The sequence below is a fragment of the Opisthocomus hoazin genome, chromosome 3 (assembly GCF_030867145.1).
Source record: "Opisthocomus hoazin isolate bOpiHoa1 chromosome 3, bOpiHoa1.hap1, whole genome shotgun sequence".
Classification (NCBI taxonomy): Eukaryota; Metazoa; Chordata; class Aves; order Opisthocomiformes; family Opisthocomidae; genus Opisthocomus; species Opisthocomus hoazin.
In genome coordinates this window covers 81,135,537-81,156,472 of record NC_134416.1, presented here as the reverse complement: position 1 = coordinate 81,156,472, position 20,936 = coordinate 81,135,537, and the positions used below count along the sequence as shown (strand labels likewise).

At 38.4% G+C, this 20,936-nt stretch overlaps 1 protein-coding gene across 1 annotated transcript in view; it reads left to right on the top strand.

The window, feature by feature from the left end:
* ABCA13 (ATP binding cassette subfamily A member 13) overlaps positions 1 to 20,936 on the top strand; it is a 228,576-nt gene that overhangs the window by 120,847 nt on the left and 86,793 nt on the right. The window contains 1 exon segment of the mRNA XM_075415298.1: positions 3,735 to 3,825. Within this exon segment, the coding sequence (XP_075271413.1) occupies positions 3,735 to 3,825 (91 nt within the window).

Genomic DNA, 20,936 nt, shown 5'->3' with positions numbered 1-20,936 from the left:
ACGCCATCATAGAAAGCCACTAAGTAGATCAGGCAGGACTTGCCCTTGGTGAAGCCATGCTGGCTGTCTCAAATCACCTCCCTGTCCTCCACGTGCCTTAGCATAGCTTCTAGGAGGATCCATTCCATGATCTTCCCAGGCACAGAGGTGAGGCTGACAGTTCAGTAGTTTCCAGGGTCCTCTTTTTTACCCTTTTTAAACATGGGCACAATGTTTCACTTCCTCCAGTGACCAGGGACTTTACCTAACTGCCATGACCTTTTCAATGTCATGGAGAGTGTCTTGTCAATGACATCAGCCAATTCCCTCAGGACTCTGGGAAGCATCTCGTCAGGTCCCATAGACTTATGTACGTTCAGGTTCCTCAGATAGTCCTGAACCTGGTCTTCCCTTACAGTGGGAGGCACTTTGCCCCTCTGGTCCCCGTATTTCTGTCCATCAGCTGGGGAAGGACAAGGAGAGAGGTTTCCAGTGAAGACTGAGGCAAAAAAGTTGTTGAGTACCTCAGCCTTCTCCTCATCTGTTGATACAAGGTTGCCATTCTTGTTCATTAGCGGGGTACGCAAGTTTTAACTTTTCTTTTCTGGCTGATACACCTGTAGAAGCCCTTCTTGTTATCCTTAGCACCCCTTGCCAAGTTCAGCTGTAGCTGCACCTTGGCCCTCCTGACCTCATCCCTACAGAACTGGGCAGCAGCCCCATACTCTTCCCAAGATACCTGTCCCTGCTTCCACTGTCTGTGCAGTTACCTCTTTCCCTTTAGTTTGACCAGCAGGTCTTGACTCAGCCATGCCGGTCTCTTCACTTCCTTGCCTGACTTCTTTCACCTGGGGACTGAGAGCTCCTGTGCTCTGTGCAAACTGTCCCTAAAGATCTGCCAGCTCTGTTCCACCCCCCTGTCCCTGAGCACCGTTTCCCAGGGGGTCCTACTGACTAACTTCTTGAAGAGCTGGAATTTTTCTTTCCTAAGATTTAGGGTCCTGACTACATTCCTTGCCTTTCTCATATCCCTCGGGAGTGTTTTTAGATGACAAAGAGTGGTTTTAGATGATAAAGAACTGTCTATAGGTGTTGGTTGATCCCCCCCCACTTTCACTTTTTCTTTCTTTCAACCACTTTGATTTTCTGCACTTTTTATCTTCAGGGGAAGATGTGTTTTAGGAATAACTGAGGTGTGATAGGGTCCCCGTGCTCTGCACTGAAGTGTGAAGGACACTGCTACTGTATCAGTGAACCAGGTTTGTTTTTATGATGCTATCCCAAAGAAGGAATCAGGAAGAAATCAGGGAGTAGCTGCCTCATACAGCTTAGAGAGGGGTGCAGAAAACATCTATTTCCTCAGGTTCCCATACAGGTAGCTGTCTGGACAAGTCCTTGGTCAGATATTGGACTTGCTAGCCAAAGCAGGAATTGCTAAGGCATGTAGGGAAAGGAATGCTCTGCTGGGATCTGGAAGACACCTTCTCTTGTTGAATTTATCCTGTCTTTCAGGTATGGCAAGAACGCATTGTCTCACTGTTGTGGTGTCTAATCCTGAGTTTTCCAGATCTATGTGTTTTGGAGGATACTTACGTTACTAATAACATTATTAGGCTAATACTACTTCTGTCCACAATATCCTGTGCAACATTAGATAAATTGTCATTTTTTATGTACAGTATGGTCCCTAATGATTCCCATTCTTAATAGGATGTTTGAAAGCTGCCTGGATACTATGGGGAAGACTGGGCAATGCAGGTGGCCGCCTGCCTTATATATCAGAATAGCTGTGTCAGTGAAGCTACAGTAGACACAGTATGTGTTAGAAAAGTGTTTGGTGGTTTTGTTTCTTCTTTAAGGCACAGTTACATCCTCTCTTCAAATGATATAAAGGGATTATAGAAGAAAATGTCTGTTTGCAAGCCCAGCAGGAATTTTGACACTGAACTGAGTATATGCAGGCAATATTTTGTAGTGTAGCCTTCGTCGTAGCCAGAGAGGAGCAGTTCCTTTGTGGTTTTAGTAAGTTCAGTTTAGTTCGGTTTGCTTGACAGAACTGGTGTGCAGAGAAGCCATCAGCAAGCAGGTCCAAGGCAACAGATTAGAATGTGGCTTTGGGCAGTCAGGGTCTCCCTCCAGGGTCTGATATAGAAATGTCAGGAGGTATTAATATCTTCTGGCCTTGTACTTGTTAATGGCTGAAAGAGTTCCCTGAAAGCTGGCAGGTAAAAAACGCAATCAATAACCACTACTAAATGGCAATTATATTGACAAAGCAAAAAATTATTTATGTAACAGTCAGACCTGAGAAGTCGAGAAATATCTTTCCACAACTATGAAGTACTTCAGATTGACTGGCTTTTATTGTCTATCCTATGAGCTCCTTGGAAACAAGGAATTTTTTTGTTATAGCTGAAATCAGGTTCTTTCGTGGGAAGAAATAAATGGTTTCCTAATGATTTCTAAAAGTCACACTGTGGCTATAATCTAAGTCTTGCAGCTCAACCCAAACAGGGAAGAGAAAGCAAGAGAAGGCTTTCATCAAGAGAAAGCAAAATTTGGTTGTACTTTTGCTGTTCAACTACAGATGCTTATGGTAGCTGTGTATTCTGTTAATTATCCCTGTCTTTCTTTTTAGCTGAAGTTCCTACATCACTATTTAAATTGAAGTTAAGGTTACGATATGAAAAATTTTTTGGTTTTTTTCATTTGAACCTGTAAGAAGTGGGGTGAGCGTTAATAACCAACTCACTACAAAAGCTGTTGCAAGCTTCTTCAGGGCTAAGAGACTGATAAATGAAATACATCTCCATGAAATTTAAAGGACTTTATGTGGTCAGGACTGAGACAGGATTAAGCAGGAAGCAGTAGGCTGAACACAAATCTATTTGGCAAAATGTATATACTGTGTAAATAGATGCCATAATTATGAAGTTGGTGAATTCTGCTTTTTTTTTTTAATGTTATCTTTAACTCCCTTCTGATGTCTGTCCCCCTGCTTAGGAAAATTCAACTCTTACAAATTTACTCTAGTGCAGATTTTTCGATTGTTACTTTTACAAAAAAATCATTTCAGTTCTTCCCACGGTCATTTTAGGTAACAGAAACCTATCATATTCTCCCAGTTTGGGGTGTGCATGCTAATGGTTTTGCTACAAAACATGTGTTGTTGCCCAGTCCTCTCCATAGTATTAGACAGGACAGTGTTGACATTGAATGTCTTTCAATAGCATTATTGCCCACACGTTTGCATAAATATATGGATACTTCCCAGAACTCTATGGATTCTCAGTTCTGTAGGATTTTGTACATTAGATTTAGTTGTACTGGTACAGCTAGAAGTCTTTGATAGCCATTCCAGTTGTGCTCACAGATTTCTAGCTAGAGTATCAGAAGAGACTTGAAGCTGTCAATATATCCTTGCTAAAAACTGCAGTAACTGAGTTCCAACATATGCCACAGCTTAGGAGCATAAAATGTCAATCAAGGGCAGCCAGTCTTTTGAAAAATCTTTGCCAATAGTAGTGTGCAAGGGCCAACAGTTGCTTGCGTAGGTGCTTTTGCATCTATTGCCATTTATTCCTTTCCCCTTATCGCAGGATCCCTCTGCTGGAGAGCTTGACTAATTTTACAGTAATTCCAGAAGGATGGCTACAGCAGCCACTGCTAATATCTGACATTCTGGATGGTTTGAGATATATACAGCAGTTTTTAGAAAGTGGATTCTAAATTATTTTTTTCTTATTTCATGAAAGGTATTTCTGAAGCTACTGCAGGACTCGGAGAAGATGCCCTGTGTTCCACAGGCAGCACACCTGGATCATGCAAATGGTGCTAAATCAGCCTGTAAGTAGACAATTAGGTACCTTCTGAAGCAGCCAGATTTATAAAGATCACAAACGCAAAGATAAACATGCACAAAGTTCCCAAAGTTGACGAATGCGCAAGTAGATGGAGAATACTGCCTGCTACCGTCTCACAATTCTTTTTTTGTGAGTGACATGATCTCCCTTGGGTAGTAGGTTTTGATATGTCTACTGTGATTCATCTGCATGTCACTTCACAGTCATCTTCCCACCTTTCTACTAAGGGTACGCACGCACAAGTATTCTCTCACTGCATCGGCATTAATGTACTGCTTCCTACTAGTCCCTGGAAACTAATTACCCACTTTGACTCATACTTCCATTGGATAAATATTGCTGAGATATGACAGATAAAAAATCTGTAAGCTGTTAGAAAGGCGTAGTCAACTCCATCCATGTGCAAATAAAAAAATAAAAAGCTGCTGCCCCCCACAGTAGAATATAATTTGTCCTTTGAGGTGTCATGTTTTTTCAGGTTCCCTTAGACACTTGTTTTAAAACGAGTTCCTTCATGCTTTCAGTTTTCCCACCCTGCAAGCCTGGGAGGAGGTCCTCGTTAGCATTTCTGAAACCTTGGGAAGCTGGTTCTCCTTAAAAGTTCTACTTAGAGGTCACTCATGTGATACCTTGCAAAATGCAATACTCGGGTTCTCTAAAGACAGTGCCCACAAAGCTCATCAATACTTTCTCATTGTTCCCAGGATTCTCATGCTTCTACATGTACCATGTTTCCTTCTATTTGATTATTTGTATCTAGATTATAGTCATCTTCGTTCAGATGTCAAACATTTTGTTCTATATGCAGTCCTTTTTGGTTTGTTTCTATAGAACACAGGTATAGAAAGGTCTTGGTCTGTGATTGAGGACCTCCATTGTTACAGTAATGGGAGTAATAATTTTGAACCAAGGTTGCATTATTTGTTAAGATCAAATCAATTGGATTTGCCAGTAATGAGTAATCAATGCCAAGATTTGTGGTCTAAAATTAGACCTTCTCTCACAAAGTGTAAACTTGACTGGATGACTTTTTCCAAAGGGCGTTTTTGCTGGACTTTTTCAGTCCCTGTTGAATCAGTGAAGATGTAACTATGTAGCAAAAAATCTCCACTAAACATAAAAAATATCTACTCCTGTGAGTGTTGAGAACAAGACTTCCAATCAAAACACAGCTTTGAATATCCCTTTATTTTATAACAATCAGTTGTGTATTTCTTCAACAACTTGATATCTTTTACCATCCACATTTGAAATGCATAACTTAATATTTGATGAAGTTATTGCATTAATAAAGAATCTAGTAATCAGAGACTCTACATTTTTCAATCTGATAAATTGTAGCAAGAAATGTGATGATAATGCCATTTCTTTGGGGATGAGAGTACTGGAAAACTGTCATTCATTGCAGATGACTGTCATTCATCATTAAGAACAGTTGTGAAGTGTAGGCATAAGAGATCTGGGAAATGGTCATGAAAGGTATCAATCATTCTCAAAGCTAATCAGAATAATCCATGGGCAATAGCTTGACCGGTATAATTTTGTCATTGAAAGCAGATTCAAAGACAATCAAACTTTCTGTTGACAAAGTACTCAAATGAATTTTCAAACCCATGTAGAACTAACAGCTGGGTTATTGAGAAGATTACAGGATGCTGCTATTTGTTTTGTAAAAGAATTTGGATTAGAGAGGTGCTTTGACAAAGCATGGATCTGAGCATAAGCAGGGGCACTGGCTATCCTTTACTGGTACTGAGTCCTTGAGGCATCAGGATTGTGTAGAAATCAAAATGTTGTCTCTTGTCTCCCAGGCCAGGAGGTGTAGTGGAGCGGTCTGCAGGTCCCTTCTTAAATGAAACTGCAAAAAATCAGTACATGATATAGGCTGATGACTAATGCCAAAAACAGGCAAGAGATCAATGAAATGTGATAGTATCTCTATGAAGTCGGAACGTTGGTGACTTCTGATTATGTTTTACAGTGTCTTATTGTACTGGATCTGGCTGGAGTTCACAGAGTCACAGAATGGTCAGGGTTGGAAGGGACCTCTGTGGGTCATCTAGTCCAACCCTCCTGCCGAAGCAGGGTCACCTACAGTAGTCTGCACAGGACCTTGTCCAGACAAGGAGAATCCACAACCTCCCTGGGCAGCCTGTTCCAGTGCTCCGTCACCCTCAGAGGGAAGAAGTTCTTCCTCATGTTCAGACGGATCTTCCTATGCTTCAGTTTGTGCCCATTGCCCCTTGTCCTGTCACTGGGCACCACTGAAAAGAGCTTGGCCCCATCCTCCTGACACCCACCCTTCAGATATTTATAAGCATATATTAGGTCCCCTCTCAGCCTTCTCTTCTTCAGGCTGAACAAGCCCAGCTCCCTCAGCCTCTCCTTGAAGGAGAGATGCTCCAGTCCCCTCATCATCCTTGTAGCCCTCTGCTGGACTCTCTCCAGTAGCTCTTCATCTTTCTTGAACAGGGGAGCCCAGAACTGGACACAATACTCCAAATGGGACCTCACTAGGGCAGTGTAGAGGGGGAGGAGAACCTCCCTCGACCTGCTGGCCACACTCCTCCTAATGCATCCCAGAGTTATTTTTCTTCACAGCAGCCCTTATGGTGCTGTGTTTCGGATTTGTGACTAAACCAGTGCTGATAACGCACCAGTGCTTTGGCTATTGCTGAGCATTACCTGCAGTGCCAAGGTTTTCTCTTTTTTCCATTCTGCCCCCCTTCCCTGAGGTGAGTAGGCTGAGGGTGAGCAAGAAACTGGGAGGTGATATGACCTGGACAGCTGAGCCAAATTGACCAGAGAGTTATTCAATGCCATATAGTGTCATACTCAGCAATAAAAACTGAGGGGAGGTTTTTTGGGGGGGAGGTAGTCACTGCTATCATACTGGCTGAGCATCAGTCTAATTGTGTGAGGCGGTGAGTGATTGCCTTTGCATTGCTTGTTTTTATTATTTTTTTTTCTTTCTTTCTTTTTCTTTCACTTTTTCAACTGTCTTTATCTTCACCCACAAGTTTTCTTGCTTTCTCTTTTCCTGTTCTCAACCCCATACTGCTGGAGGGGGGGAGCGTGAGCGAACGGCTGTGTGGTGCTTAGCTGCCACCCAGGGTCAACACGCCACAATATCTTAAAATAAACTCAGAATTAGCTGACCCTTTCTAAATGCAAATGTTAGAGGTATGTAGCAGTTAATTAATTAAATTAATTGTAATAATTTTAATATTGGTAACCTTCAAGATATAAAGCACACTGTGTAATTTCTAGTGGTTTAAGCTTCCTTTGTGAAAGGTGTACTCATAATTTTTAATTATATTCCAACAAAAAAAACTTGGAATAAACCTCACATTTCTGTGAGAATAGTTAACATTTTCTTTTTAAGTCAGGGGAATGCCTATGTGTGCAGGCCTAATACATACATATATTGTAATACAGAAATACGTAATTAATTTCTGCACAGCTGGGGCACACAGTTGATGGCTATTGTTTTATAGGTGTATACGGAGCTTGCAGAAAAAAGGTTGAGCTTGCAATGACTGCATGACAAGATCGCTGGAGACAAATATGCTTCAGAAAATGGAGAATCCAACTCCATGGAGTCCAACCAACTTACCATAAAATGCAGCAGGCAGTATATGTCCAAAAATAATCAGTAGAGCTAAGAGCAAGTCAAAAGGGTGACTAGCCAACCATGGATAAACAACAAAATATTCTGAGCAGATGCAAAAGCAGGCAATAAGCTAGAGAGTGAGCTCATCGGATCTTTAAGGAACAAATACTCTACAATTAAGATACTTGGATATCTTGCTAAAGAGGTGAATGAATTAATTTTGTACCATTCTATGTCTCAGAAATGTTAGGGAGATACCAACTTTGGATCTAATCTCTTCTGGCAGTAAAATACCTTCGGAGCCTGAGATATAGTGAAACAAAACTGTAGAAAATTCAAAATGGGTAAAATTATATTTTTCACACAGAGATATACAAACATGTGAAATTCATTGCCATAAAACATTAGGGAGACTTAAGATTGTGGTAATGTGTTTAAAAAAGCGAAAGAGTGGTTATTAGTGTATGTGTAATATGAGTAGCTATAGTAACAGAAGTGCTACTTGAGCTTATGTCTTTGAACTTCTTGAATAAGTTAGCCACTGAAAGTGGATTGGAAGGTTGATGCACAACTAATTTTTACTTGTTTAAACCTTTCTCTGAAGCAGCTGGTGTTAGCCATTTTGAAGGATATTGCGCAAAGTGTTACAATGCTGCTATTAGGATTTAAGGGATCAACAATATACAGTACTTATAAAGCACATCAGAAAACTAATTTAATAAAGAAATTGTAGCTGACAAAAGTAGTCATTAATAGAGAAACATCAAACTGAAGAGCTTTCTGTGAATTTTTTACTGGGTTTCAATTTGGCCTGCTGATCATTTCCATCAGTGATGCTAAAGTAAATATAACCTTGCTTATGACAAAAAAAAACCTCGACTGTTGCAAGGGATTCGTAGTATGGTCAGGAGTCAGACCAATCCAAAAGAGTGAGTTAGATCACTTGAAAAGCTGAACCTATTCTAAGTAAAATGTGTTTTAATTTAACCAAATGTTAGGCAAATCTGTGTAATAGGGAATAATAACCTGGAAGCCACTGACTTTGAATGTTATCTACTAATGCTGGTGAAGCAGTGTTTTAAGACATTTAAGACTAAGATGATTTATGTTTCAATTTAATGCACAAAAGGAAGTGAAGAGGTCATTTTGACTGTCAGTACAAAATTGATGAGACGGATGCTACAATATTACATAAAACTTAGTGTCCAGGTTTTTAAGTTAGAATGTCTTCAAGGAAAAGCTGAGAATTTGGAAAGGAAACAGAAGAGTTAATACTGGAAGTGAAGTCCTTATAAAGGTACCATCAGGGCTCTGTTACTGTAGTTTATCAAAAAGAAGATAGAATTGGTTTGCTTAAAAATACAATTTTTTTTTGGGTGGAGAATATTGTCTGTTATAGTTCTAGTTTTTATAGGGGCAGAAGTGATAAATGGAATAAAGGAAGAAATAAGAGAAACAGATAGCTGGAAGCTAGGGGCAGGCACTGCTCCTACAGGTTAATTAACAGTTGGAGTTAGTCTACCCAGGGAAGTATGTTCCCTCTGCTGGTGCATTTGACACAAGCCTGGGGCCTTCGCAGAAAATGTGCTACAGTAAAAGTGTTACTGATTTCTGCACATGGGCAACTGAGTGGAATTTGATGTCTGTTGACAGATGATCAAGACGTTTCTTCTGTTCTTAGAGAGGAGCTTTTAATCTACTATGACAAATCCAGTTCCTTGTAATTTCAAAATAAGGGTCGACAGGGTATTTGTTAAAATATGTTTGAAGTTACATCACCACATCAGTTTTTAAGTGGAACTCCCTTCTTTCATTTCCCTGCAAAATTCACTTAAAAGGATATGATAATGATTTTAAAGCTTCATGTTGTAAAATGTATCTTGATTTCTCATTAGAAAACTGTGGACGATAAGTAACAGTGGCTCTGTTTGGAAGAAGTGGCTCCTGACATGAAGGTTGATATTAAAATCTTCAGATTTTTGCTATATACTGGTAAGGATAAGATAGAGTGTATGTTTCAGTCTTCAGGTAGTCTGATAGTATAGATAACATTACCACTTAAATTCAGCACTAAACTCTGAAAAAGAAGTATCAAAATTGCTGGTCTAAAAATCTTGGATACATTATATTTTCCTTCAGTTTTTTATTGTTGTTTTAATTAATTTCTTGCAGGAAATCTTCTGATTGTAGCATATGTTGAAAACTTAATTTTGCCTCTTCAATTATTTATACTCCTTAACCCTGAATCTTGATTCCTTTTCCTTTTATCACCCCTTCAGGATTGTGTGAAGCGTATTTATAATGTTGCCTATTAGTAGTCACAAGATATCTGAGCTCAAAAATAAGATCATCTAATTTGTTTAAGGTTTACAAAAACTTGTTTTCTCAGTTAAGTGCATAACTAACTCCTGCTATCCTTCTGAAAGTAAACGGTCAGGGTGTTCCACTTAACTCAGATGTGTTTCACTCTTTTCACCCACTACTTTTTTCTGTCATCCAAACATTTTCCCTACCAGTTGCTGTCCTTGTGGTTGTTTCCGGGTCCTTTTCCACTTTTCATCCACAATATGGACTTCTCGGGCTTCTTGTTAGGCTCTGACATCAGAGGGCTATTAGAAAAACAACGGAAAGACAGCTATTTTCTAGTAGAGGGAGGTACTCTTACAGTGCGAAGAAGCTGATATGCTACCTGTTCTCCACTTCCTGGTCCTCACGTTCATCTCCCAGCTGCTGGCAAATGAAAGAAGTGAACCCTGCCTGTCTTTCCTCGCAGAGGCCTTTTGTTCCCTTCAGCTCTAGAGTAAAAAATAGTTAGTAAACCATCTGCCAAAAACTTCTCTGCAAGTGCTAGAGCACCAGAGAACAAAATAAAACTACCTTCTGAAATTTCTACTTTGAAAATCATATTAATTGCTCATGAATGTGTGCTGTTGATGGAATTGAATTGGTTCCATAGAAGGTCACCTGTGTGACTTAGTAGCTGCTTTCCTTCACTGTGTAATTTGGTATTTTTGCCTGTTCTTCAGATGTACGAATCTCATTTAGACTGAAAGGTATACTTGAAGAAATGTGTTGTGCTGCAAGCATAGATCCAGACTTCAGACTGTGGTGTGAAGTTTACTGAGTATTTCCAGTTTCTAACTAATTTAAAATGAGTAAGGAAAGAGGTTGCATCATTCCATCTTATGAATGAAAGAGATGATGCCTTTTCTATCCTGCCTAGAAGAAGCAGAATCATCAGAGACTTTTCTGAAGCTGTGGGTCACCAGAACTGATATGCATGTAACTTTTGATGGTGATGACTGTATGTTGAATTTCTCCATGTCTCAAATGTCTTCTAATCAGAAAATTGTATTTCATATTAACACCTCTCAGCTCTTGCTGCCTGATGTGGATGTCTAAGAATATTTTGATCCTGCTCTTTCCAACAAGCTGCTGCCTTGCCTTTGTCATAATCTAGATTGTTTGTTACGTTAGTTATTAATAGTGCTTCAGAAATGCTTCCGAGTTTGGAAGCTGATCCACTAGGGCAAAAAATACAGATAGTTTTGGGTTCACTGGGAATATTTTATTTATCCAAAGGTAATTGTTACAACGTGGACTTCCTTAACATCTTGAAAAACAAGTGATAATAATCTCAGCTGTGTAGCTTTTATGTCTTGCCTATAAACTCTTCTTTGATTTCTTCTTGACAGTGTATTTCTTCATACAGGCTCTATTTTCCCTCAGACTTGCTAGTGTTCCCTTCTGTCTCTCTTTCTCCAACATTTCCTTTGCACTCCAGGGTTTCATGTTGTTTTCTTTTAGTTCCTGTATTTTGTTGAATGTATTACAACAACTGAAGATGGGGAAAAAGGTATTGACAGCCTTTGTGATCTTTCATGGTATTTTTAAATTCCTGGCTTGTGATGAAATATTCAGGAGTCTTGTTCTCCACTCTGCAGGGCTGCTTGTCTTCCATTTCATGTTGTAATGATTGCTAAGTAATTTTTACAAAAAAAGGGAAAAATGGAAAGAATATAAGAGATGTAGAACTCTTCCTCAGAGGATAAATGAGATCTGGCAGACAGTATACTTGTGTTCACTTACTCCTTTTGAGAATGACCTGACTGCACTTTTTGGAGGTATTCCATTTTTTTCACATTTGGAACATCTTAAAAAATTCTTTATTCAGTATATGGATTATGTGTTCATATGTTATCTGAAAAGCAACTGAAAGTTAAACAGCAATGGGTTGCCTCTTGTAACAGCAGCGATGGGTTACCTGTTGTAAAACTAATGTGGCTTTTGCTACACCAGTAGCAATATTTTCTTCCTATTTTAAATAGTGAAATCCTTTACAGCTTGTGCTCTTTCTGTTGCTCAATAGTAGGAGTTTTCTAAAGATAGCATTTACTTCTCATGTTCAAAATTAAATAATTATTTCTCTCCCTCTGTTGTGGTTTAACCCCAGCCAGCAACTAAGCACCAGACAGACACTTGCTCACTCCCTCCTCAGTGGCATGGAGGAGAGAATTAGAAGGGTAAAAGTGAGAAAACTCATGGGTTGAGATAAAGACGGTTTAATAGGTAGAGCACAAGCCATGCATGCAAGCAAAGCAAAACAAGAAATTTTTTCACTAAATCCCATCAGCAGGCAGGTGTTGAGCCATCTCCAGGAAACCAGGGTTCCATCATGACTAACAGTTACTTGGGAACACAAATGCCATCACATCAAATGTCCTGGTCTTCCTTCTTCTTGCCCCTGCTTTATATGCTGAGCATGATGTCACATGGTACGGGACATCCCTTTGGTCCGTTGGGGTCAGCTGACCCATCTGTGTCCCCTCCCAACCTTTTGTGCACCCTGAGCCTACTCACTGTCGGGCCAGTGTGAGAAGCAGAAAAGGCCTTGACTCTGTGTAAGCACTGCTCAGCAATAACTAAAACATCCCTCTATTGTCAACAGAGTTTTCAGCACAAATCCAAAACATAGCCTCATACTAGTTACTATGAAGAAAAATAACTCTACCCCAGCTAGCCAGCCCAGCACCATAATAGGGGGCCTATATGTTGGAGGAAATTTTTTCTCCTAGATAATTAATACAATCACACATATGGCGTCAGAAAATATTTGTTGTTAATAGCTAGTCTTTAGGTATTACATGCAAAGCAAATTCTACTGGTTCCTTGCCTTACCTAGGTAAGGTAGAGTATATATTATAAAGATATTTTTTCCAAGTGTACTTATGTGTGTATATATTTATGTAGATTAAGATAGTGTATGTGTATGTACACACATGCACAGAAATATTTTAAAAAGGAAATTTGCTTCGTTAATGCTGTTGCACCAGCAAGTACAGATACTTTAACTTCATTTTTGTAAGTTAATGTAAATTGTCAAAATTTTTACGAGATATTAATCACGACTAAGTATACTTACTTTTCATTCTGAAATGGAACATTGCTTGGGGAAAGGGCTTCCTGGAGTCTGCTTAACAACATGCTTCATCTAATGAGTTGTTGTGGTTTAACCCAGCAACTCGCAGCTAGGCACTAGACAGCCCCTTGCTCACCCCTTCATTTCCCCCCACAGCGGAACAGGGAGAAGAATGGACAAAAGGTAAAACTCATGAATTGAGATAAAGACAGTTTAATAAGACAAGTAAATGCTAACAATAATAATAGTGATAATAACGATGAGTAATAGTGATAATAACAATGAATATGCAAGACAAGCTATACACAATAAAATTTTTTCTCACTGCCTGATGACCAATTGTATAGCCAGTATTCGAGCAGCGATTATGGAACCTGGAAGTCACAAATTTTAAGGGATTTCCCCAAAAAAGACTGAACTCATGGAACAGTTTCAACTCCCAGGAAAAAGTATTATCAATATTCTTCTCATACTAAATGCAAGACACTGCAGATACTGAGAAGAACATTTATTCTGTCCCAGTCGAAACCAGGACATGGGTAAATACCATACATATGTAGAAGGTGTGGTACACATCTTAATTGTGCTAGCTAGCCTGTGTTTGAGGTTGATACTTCTACATGAAGCTAGATATTAATGTGTCCAGTACCTTCTCAAAATTATCTCTTTTGGTGAAACTGTTGTCTCTGTCACTAAAACATTTCTTTTGTGTTACAAAAGCCCACAAAGACATTATCAATAGTCACACATTTGTTTTCTCGATACTAGCAACATTCTGCAGGACTAGAAGGTTTTCTTTTCTCAAAACTATCAAAAAACTCTTTTAGGAATTACAGGGATAACATCCCAAGTAGATTCAGTATGAAAGGCAGTGGGCAGAGCAGCTAGCACTGAGAACTGCGCTTCTTCCTTCTAACTGCTCATGCAGTAAACTTATATAGGTCACAAGGGGACACCTTGATAAGATTTATATATTACGCTGTTGCCAGTTAATTCCTCATTTGAAATATGTAAGTGGGACTTTATGATATGCAGACCTGGTGCTGGACATTTCTATAGGTAGAAATTTTTACCCATATAATTTTTTCTCTTTCTATTTGTCTCTTGATCTATTTTTGCAGTTTATCTAGGTTACCGCATTCATTGGAAGCATTAGAAAAAATTGAACAGTTGGTTCTTTTAATCAAGATCCTTGTAGCTGTTTAATACCACTATTTACGAGATACCAGAATGCCTGAGGAAAGAGATTATACATCAAATACATTTTTCAATTGTTTGCTGTGGCTGTGGTTCTGAATAAAACATGCCTCCTTCAGAACTCAATCATCATTCAGTTTTGAATTTTTTCCCTGCACAAACTGCTACGATTTTATTATTAATAGAATAACTCCACTAGAGATAGTGTCTAAAAATTTTCTTGATTATGGAAGTTGCAATATTTTAGACCAAGTACTTTGTTCATATTAATCTAATACTTGCACACATTCTAAAAGTGGTTAAGAATGTCCTTGTCTACCAGTGTGAAATCTCGGCCCTGCTGAAGAGGTTTTCTTCATTTGTTGTCTAAGTTTTCTTTGAGCACTTGCAGGCGCCTGGTCCTAGAGTGCTTTATACAGTACCTCCAAAGGCTGCTCGCTGCAAACTGAACAGCTACATAACAAGAGTCATCAGCAGTAAAAAACTAGACAGCTACAATTTAAAAGTCCTGTTTCTGGGAAGGAAGTTACTAGTGGGAAATACTTCAGAACACCGGGTTTGAATACATAGTTCCTTTGATTTTTGCTACATTTAATCTGTCTACTTTGAAAATGCAAAGATATTTAGCATTAAGTCTCACACAATGTTAAATGCCGTGGTGCAGAGAACATTCAGACTGTATTGCTGTCCTGCTCTTTCACCATATCTTCACCAAATGCAGGAAAAGTACTTTGCGTTGTAGCCCTGTTGTCTACGTTGGATTCAGTCTTGAAGTGTTATAATCTGAGTCTACAGGCTGAAATCAGTGGGTTGAATTCTAATAGCCCCCTGAGTATTGATTGACACTTCTACAAAGAAAAGGAACTGATCTCAAAAAGTGGGCTGCTTATTGTAATAAGAAGGTATATTTCAGTACAGGAGGATCTGATGGATGTTTGCCTGTGCATGTACAAATGTATTCTTTCTCTCTGCCAGGTCAGAGAGATACATATGCACATATAATACACGTGAAATCAATTGGGATCTTTTCTTGGCAATTCTTCTCTGCTTTTGTTCTTTTAAAGAATGCAGGCAGTAGGTTGAAATAGGCTTCCATTTTGTAGCCACCATTCTGTGCCTGTTTTTCAACTGTTCCCCCTCTTGTCCGCTCCTCCACGTGGCAATTCGTTGCAGGTGCATCACTGCAGGGGAGACAGTACTACAATAAAAGCAGATATATTTGTAAAATTATCTTCTGGAAATTGAAATTAGCATATTTGTTAATGTTGCAAGTTAATCATGCAGAAACTCAGAATCAGAGAATTAGGGCTCCCAAAATTACAGTGATTTTCATTTTCAGGGCATGATAAGATTGTGTCCACCTGGCTGAATATTTCTGTTTTATTTGTTTCCAAAGAATATGCACTTCTTATCATGATCAAGGTGGTCTGGCCACAGGAGAGTTCACCACACAAAGGTAGAAAAATGCTTGGTGCTTAACTCCAACTCCTTTTTCAGTATGGTTTAAGTTGGTAGCAACCCCATCTTAAGTGTAGAGGAGGGATATAAATAAAGGCAAAGCAGAAGAAAACATGGAAATTTAACAACAGAGATTGTATTAGACACTGAAAGTCACAGCTGTTGAAAGAAATGAAACCCTATATTTACGAATTATGGGAAATGTACATTCAGCAATGTGTCCTCTTCTGTCAAGACCAGGCTGGTTTAGATGGCCATTCATCAAATCATCTTGGCTGTCAGGGTAACAACCTTTTTGTGGTTCCCTTTGGGGTCTGTAGGGTAATGGATAGGAAGACAGCACCATTGTTTCCTATTTCTTTACGCTTGTGCACTATTTGTGTGCTTCTGACTAGAGAAAGGAAGAAAACTGACTATTTTGTACTAGAAAATTAATTCATTTAAAGTTATGACTGCTTTTATAACCAGAGTAGTAGGTGCTTGTACCATTCACTAGAAGTGTTACATTCCAAAATAAATCTATACTCAAGTCCAGTCTCTGTTATGGCTACTTGCCTACCCATTGTCATACTAATAAAAACAATAAGTGATGTTTTGACATCAGCAACATTCAGCAGCAACTAGGGCGTTGGCTTCTTTCCTAGCCGCTGTGGTGGCTATTCTTGTTTGTTATACAAGCAGCGATACCTTGGAAACCCAGTCTAAAGTCAAGCCCTGTTGTTCCAGAAACCATAAGGACTAATAGTAAGGATAGAAAAAAAAACAGTTTCTCACTGGCTTTGACAGCTTGCAGTGTAGATTTAAGGCTGAATGCAATGAGTCGATATAACAGACATATAGGTTTGGGAAGGTAAGGTTATAAATAAGGTCCATAAATTAAAAGCAGCACTCTCACTTCACTGACTTTCTAACTACCGTATGTACTTGCTAAATGCCGTTTGGACTGTTTTGTTTCCCCAAATTTACCCTTAAAATTGAAAGTGGCTGTGATACACATCTGTTCTAAAATTCTTATTTATTGCCACACATAAGGAGCTGTTCCATGGCATTTATACTTATAGAAAATTTTCTGTTATTTTGATATGAGTGATGAGAAAGCTTAATGGATTTTTGCAGTGGTATGAGACTGAGTATTCTTGCATTGAATAGAAAGTTAAAACAGTCAGGAAATGCTGTGTGTATTTCAGTATTAGTTATGTGTGAATTTAAGAGGCTGGCTTACCTTCTTTGTATTTTGTATGGGCATTACAAATACCTAAATTAATACTTCATATAATAGAATTATAATGTCTGCTATAAATAGTTGTGGGTATCTGTGAACACATAAAGGAAACAAAAACTGGGATCTAACATTTTGGTTTTTATCTGATTTGTATAATTGTTAAGAAATATTTGGCTTGCATTCGATGGTGCTCCTATTTGTATAATGCAGGTATTAGTATGTTCTAACTCAGAAAAAACAAGTTCTTGAAATAAAGGCTGATATTCATAATGTGGATGAGGCTATGGTGTGTCTGGAAAGAAAGAATAAACACCTTGAGCTGGATTCTTTCTTACACTAAAAATCTCCTGTTGTGACTATTTTGTAGATCTTTGCAGCAGCATACTCTGATGCTGAACTGCTATAGGAAGAGGTAGATTCCGAGGGACACTGTTCAAGTTCACTTGGTAATCTCTACAAAAGTTGAAGAGGTTGAGGGGCAGGAATCAAACTTTGGGTAGTCACTTGCTGCAGAGATGTCTGCAGCATTGAAGCTGTGATTCCACATTTTCACCTAACTGCTTAGCAAAGGTAATCTATCCATTTGATGAGCTGTTGAGAATCTAGATAATGTATTCTGTTCAGTTCATTATTTTGACAACTATAATGCATTCTGTTCAGTTGGGTTATTCAGTACCCCAAAATTAGTCCTGGTTTTAATTATTTCTCAGTTTACTAGTTAGCCCTCCCAAAGCTGTCTCATGGAAGGTGGGGTTAAGGTGCATCAGTGTGCAAGAGTGGAGTATTTTAGATCAGTGTTTAAGGCATGTGTGTCAGTCATATTTCATGTAAAACGGTGACTGAAAATTCCTCATTTTAACTGTTCCTTTTCTCCTAACATTTCAGATTATGTCATAGTGCTTTGTGAAAAACTAAAATAAAAGAAATGAAAGGAAGGGTACAAAAACCTGTTATTCTTGTTTCCTTCTTTTTCTCTGATGGATACTAGTAATGTATTTTCCATTGCCATTTAATTATTTGCCTTATGTGAGTCCGTACAATGTGTTTACCACCTGCAACAAACATGAATGAAAATCTTGGATGCAAACATTGACGTCCAGGATCAAACACTGTTTCTTGCGTGCACCTCTGCCACTGATTTGATAACAGTGTGATATGAAACAGTAAAAGTAAAGAAAATTTTTTTGTGGATGAAGGATTGTTGTTGTCTAGTTCCTGCATGTTTTACACTTTTCCTTATGCACAAAAGCACTTTACATGGCTGTGTCTTTTGTTTAGCTAGCAAAGATCAGATATATCTCTTCTTCAACCAGCTGAGTGAGGGTATTGTAAAGTATTCCTGCCTCTGAGAGATTTAGGTACAATGGTGCCCTACCATTTCTTCAGCATCTTACACATTGCTGTGGGTAGATCATAGCTGCTGTGTCTAGGGCTGACTTGAGAATTTATTTCCTCTAAATATAGGGTGGGTAATTTGGATGAAATTTGTCCCATTCTTTTCCTAAGCTTCTTGCATACAAATGAACTTCTGTTCATACTCCTTTCTCTAGGAAATGCAAAAATGAGGAGCTTAAAGAGGCTACTTTACAAGTTTGCTGGTAGTCTCTCTAGGGAAGTTTTTTGGGTTGTGGGGTTTGGGTGTCGGGGTTTTTTGGTGAGAATATTCAGCACATTTTTCGGGTTATGTTCATTCCTTCTTGATTTTCCAGCAGAAATTGGTTACATACTTCATCCTGTCCTATTAACAGTCTTCAGTGTGCTAAAATATTAAACATGTTGATACATGAACAACAGGAATGTCTTAGGTAAAGGAAGGAATCCGTCAACTCTCTAGCTTGAGGAAATGGGCTTGGGAGATCTGAGTTGTGAAGGGGTTTCTCCACAAGGTTGTGGAGTGACAGACACCAATGCTTTCGCTTTACAATATGTTAATTTTACTGATGAACTCTACAGTTACCTAGACCTCAATTGTTCTGTCTCAAACATCTTCAGGCCCATGCAGAATCCCATTGTGGAATCTGGGGTCCAGAATGTAAAGCTGAATTTTTAATTAAAATAAAAATCTTTTCCCTCCAAAAAATGTCACTTAAGTAGACTAAGAAGTATGTATGAGGGAGAGAAGAGGAACTGTAATTTTTGCTGAAGCTTTACTTTTCTGGACAGGAAATTCTTAAGACATCAACCATTTATATCAGCTTTCAGAAGAAATATTCACAATGCTGAAAATGAAAAATACTTGGGGATGGGGGGGAGGAAATGTGAGGATTTATAACTAAAAATGCCAGAAAGGAATTTCTCTTGTGAAATTCACCCCAAAACATAGATTTTTTTTCTGACCAGCTCTGTATGGAGACAGCTCATGACCCTATTAGATATAAGAAAATAATCAATCATAGTATGAAACACGGACTAGAGGTACTCCCTTGATATCTCACACTGTCACAGTGACTTTTATTCAAATACCCTACATGAAAGTCAGTCCTCTAAATCCTCCTAGAAACAAAATTAGGATTATATCTATCTTTATAAGAAGTAAAGAAATATGTGAGAAGAATGACTTTTTATATCTTCTAATGGAATGTGGTGCACAGATTGGTGGGCTAACACTGACTGTAAGCCAGTATGGCATATGCTGAAATGCAGAACAATATCAGATCAGTAGCTCAGCCTAGAACTACTTGCTGGCACAAAACTTCTGACAAGCAAATAAATATATACTGCTTCCAAATGCAATGTTTCATGTGAGCTAGCTCAACTGTTTTGCCAGGGTAGGTCAGTTCCAGGATTATCTTCCCAAAATCTGGACCTCCTCTAAATGACTTTTCTAAATGGCGAAATAACAGAAGCAGAATTGAACATACCTACTCCTGGCTGTTAACATAGCCATTGTATAGCCCATTTTCCCTTATTTTATTGTGCCATGAAAAAAGTTTAGGATTACGTTATTTTGTAGAACTGCAAAAAAGGGGAGAAAAAGACCATCTAACATCCAGTTAGAGACTTTTAAAATACTTGGTTCTACTAATTCTAGAGCAGTCTATAGGTAAGAATTTTCAAAATCTTGGTTCCAAAATTTTAGGACTATGCTTTGATTCCCTGTACCTGATATTAACTATATGAATTGGAAAGGGGCAAAAATCTTTTCCATAATACAAAGGAGAGTTTGGATAAATTGGAAAGTACAACTTAATTGTGAACATAATTGCACTTCTTGCAGATAAATGCAGTTGTAAGTCAAGAAAGACAGCTTCTAACAATTGGGTCAGTTGTTTAATTTTGTGGTCTAAATTATTAATGAGAACATTTCCATAAGCTTTCTGCATAAAAATTGACTTCATAATAGAGAGGTCGGCTGGTCTTGCCTTCTAGCTTTTATGATTATCCGTGGTAATCAGAAACTGTTTTCCTATAAACGTGTGCTTCTTTTATGCCTCCTGACATGCATACCTATACACAGACATAGGCAGTGAATTACAAGCTTTATGATGCAAAAATTACTTTTCTGGGTTCTAGTTAAAAGAAAATTAAATTAGACTATGCATGTAGGATTAAGAAACATAAAAGGGTTAAATGGCAAGTGTACACAGGAATAGTATTTAGGTTTTTTTTGTCTGAGTAATTTAATACCTTGGGAATCTTGAAAGCCATATTGAGACAATTATGGAAAGCCCAATGTAGGCTACTTTTCACAGTGTGGCTGCAGTCAGACAAAATGGCATGATGCATAAAGACAACAAGCATATCAGTACAAGAATGCATAGTGCTATTGTATAAATCAGTAGTGTTTCCACATCTGGTAGACAGCCATGTTGAACACAATATATCCTGGAGACTGATGCAGTGGTAATATAAGGAGACTTGAGGCAAGTGGTGAGGGTGATTAGGACTGTAAAGATTTTTATAAGAGGCGACTGAAGAGTGAGATTGTTTATGCAGAAGATAGCTTGGAAACTTCTCTAACCTGTCTCCTAAAGCAAGATTTAAGAGCATATCCAGTAACATCAAATAGAATAGATTCAAACCAGATAAACAAGATTTTTGTTTTTTATCTGAAACACAAAGGAATGAGAGGATTCAAGGTCAGAAAGATTGAAATTTAAGGTGATTCAGACAGATGTTTGACACCTTTCTCAATGAGAATTTAAAATAATGGACATGTTTTTTGTTTTTTGAAAAGTCAAATAA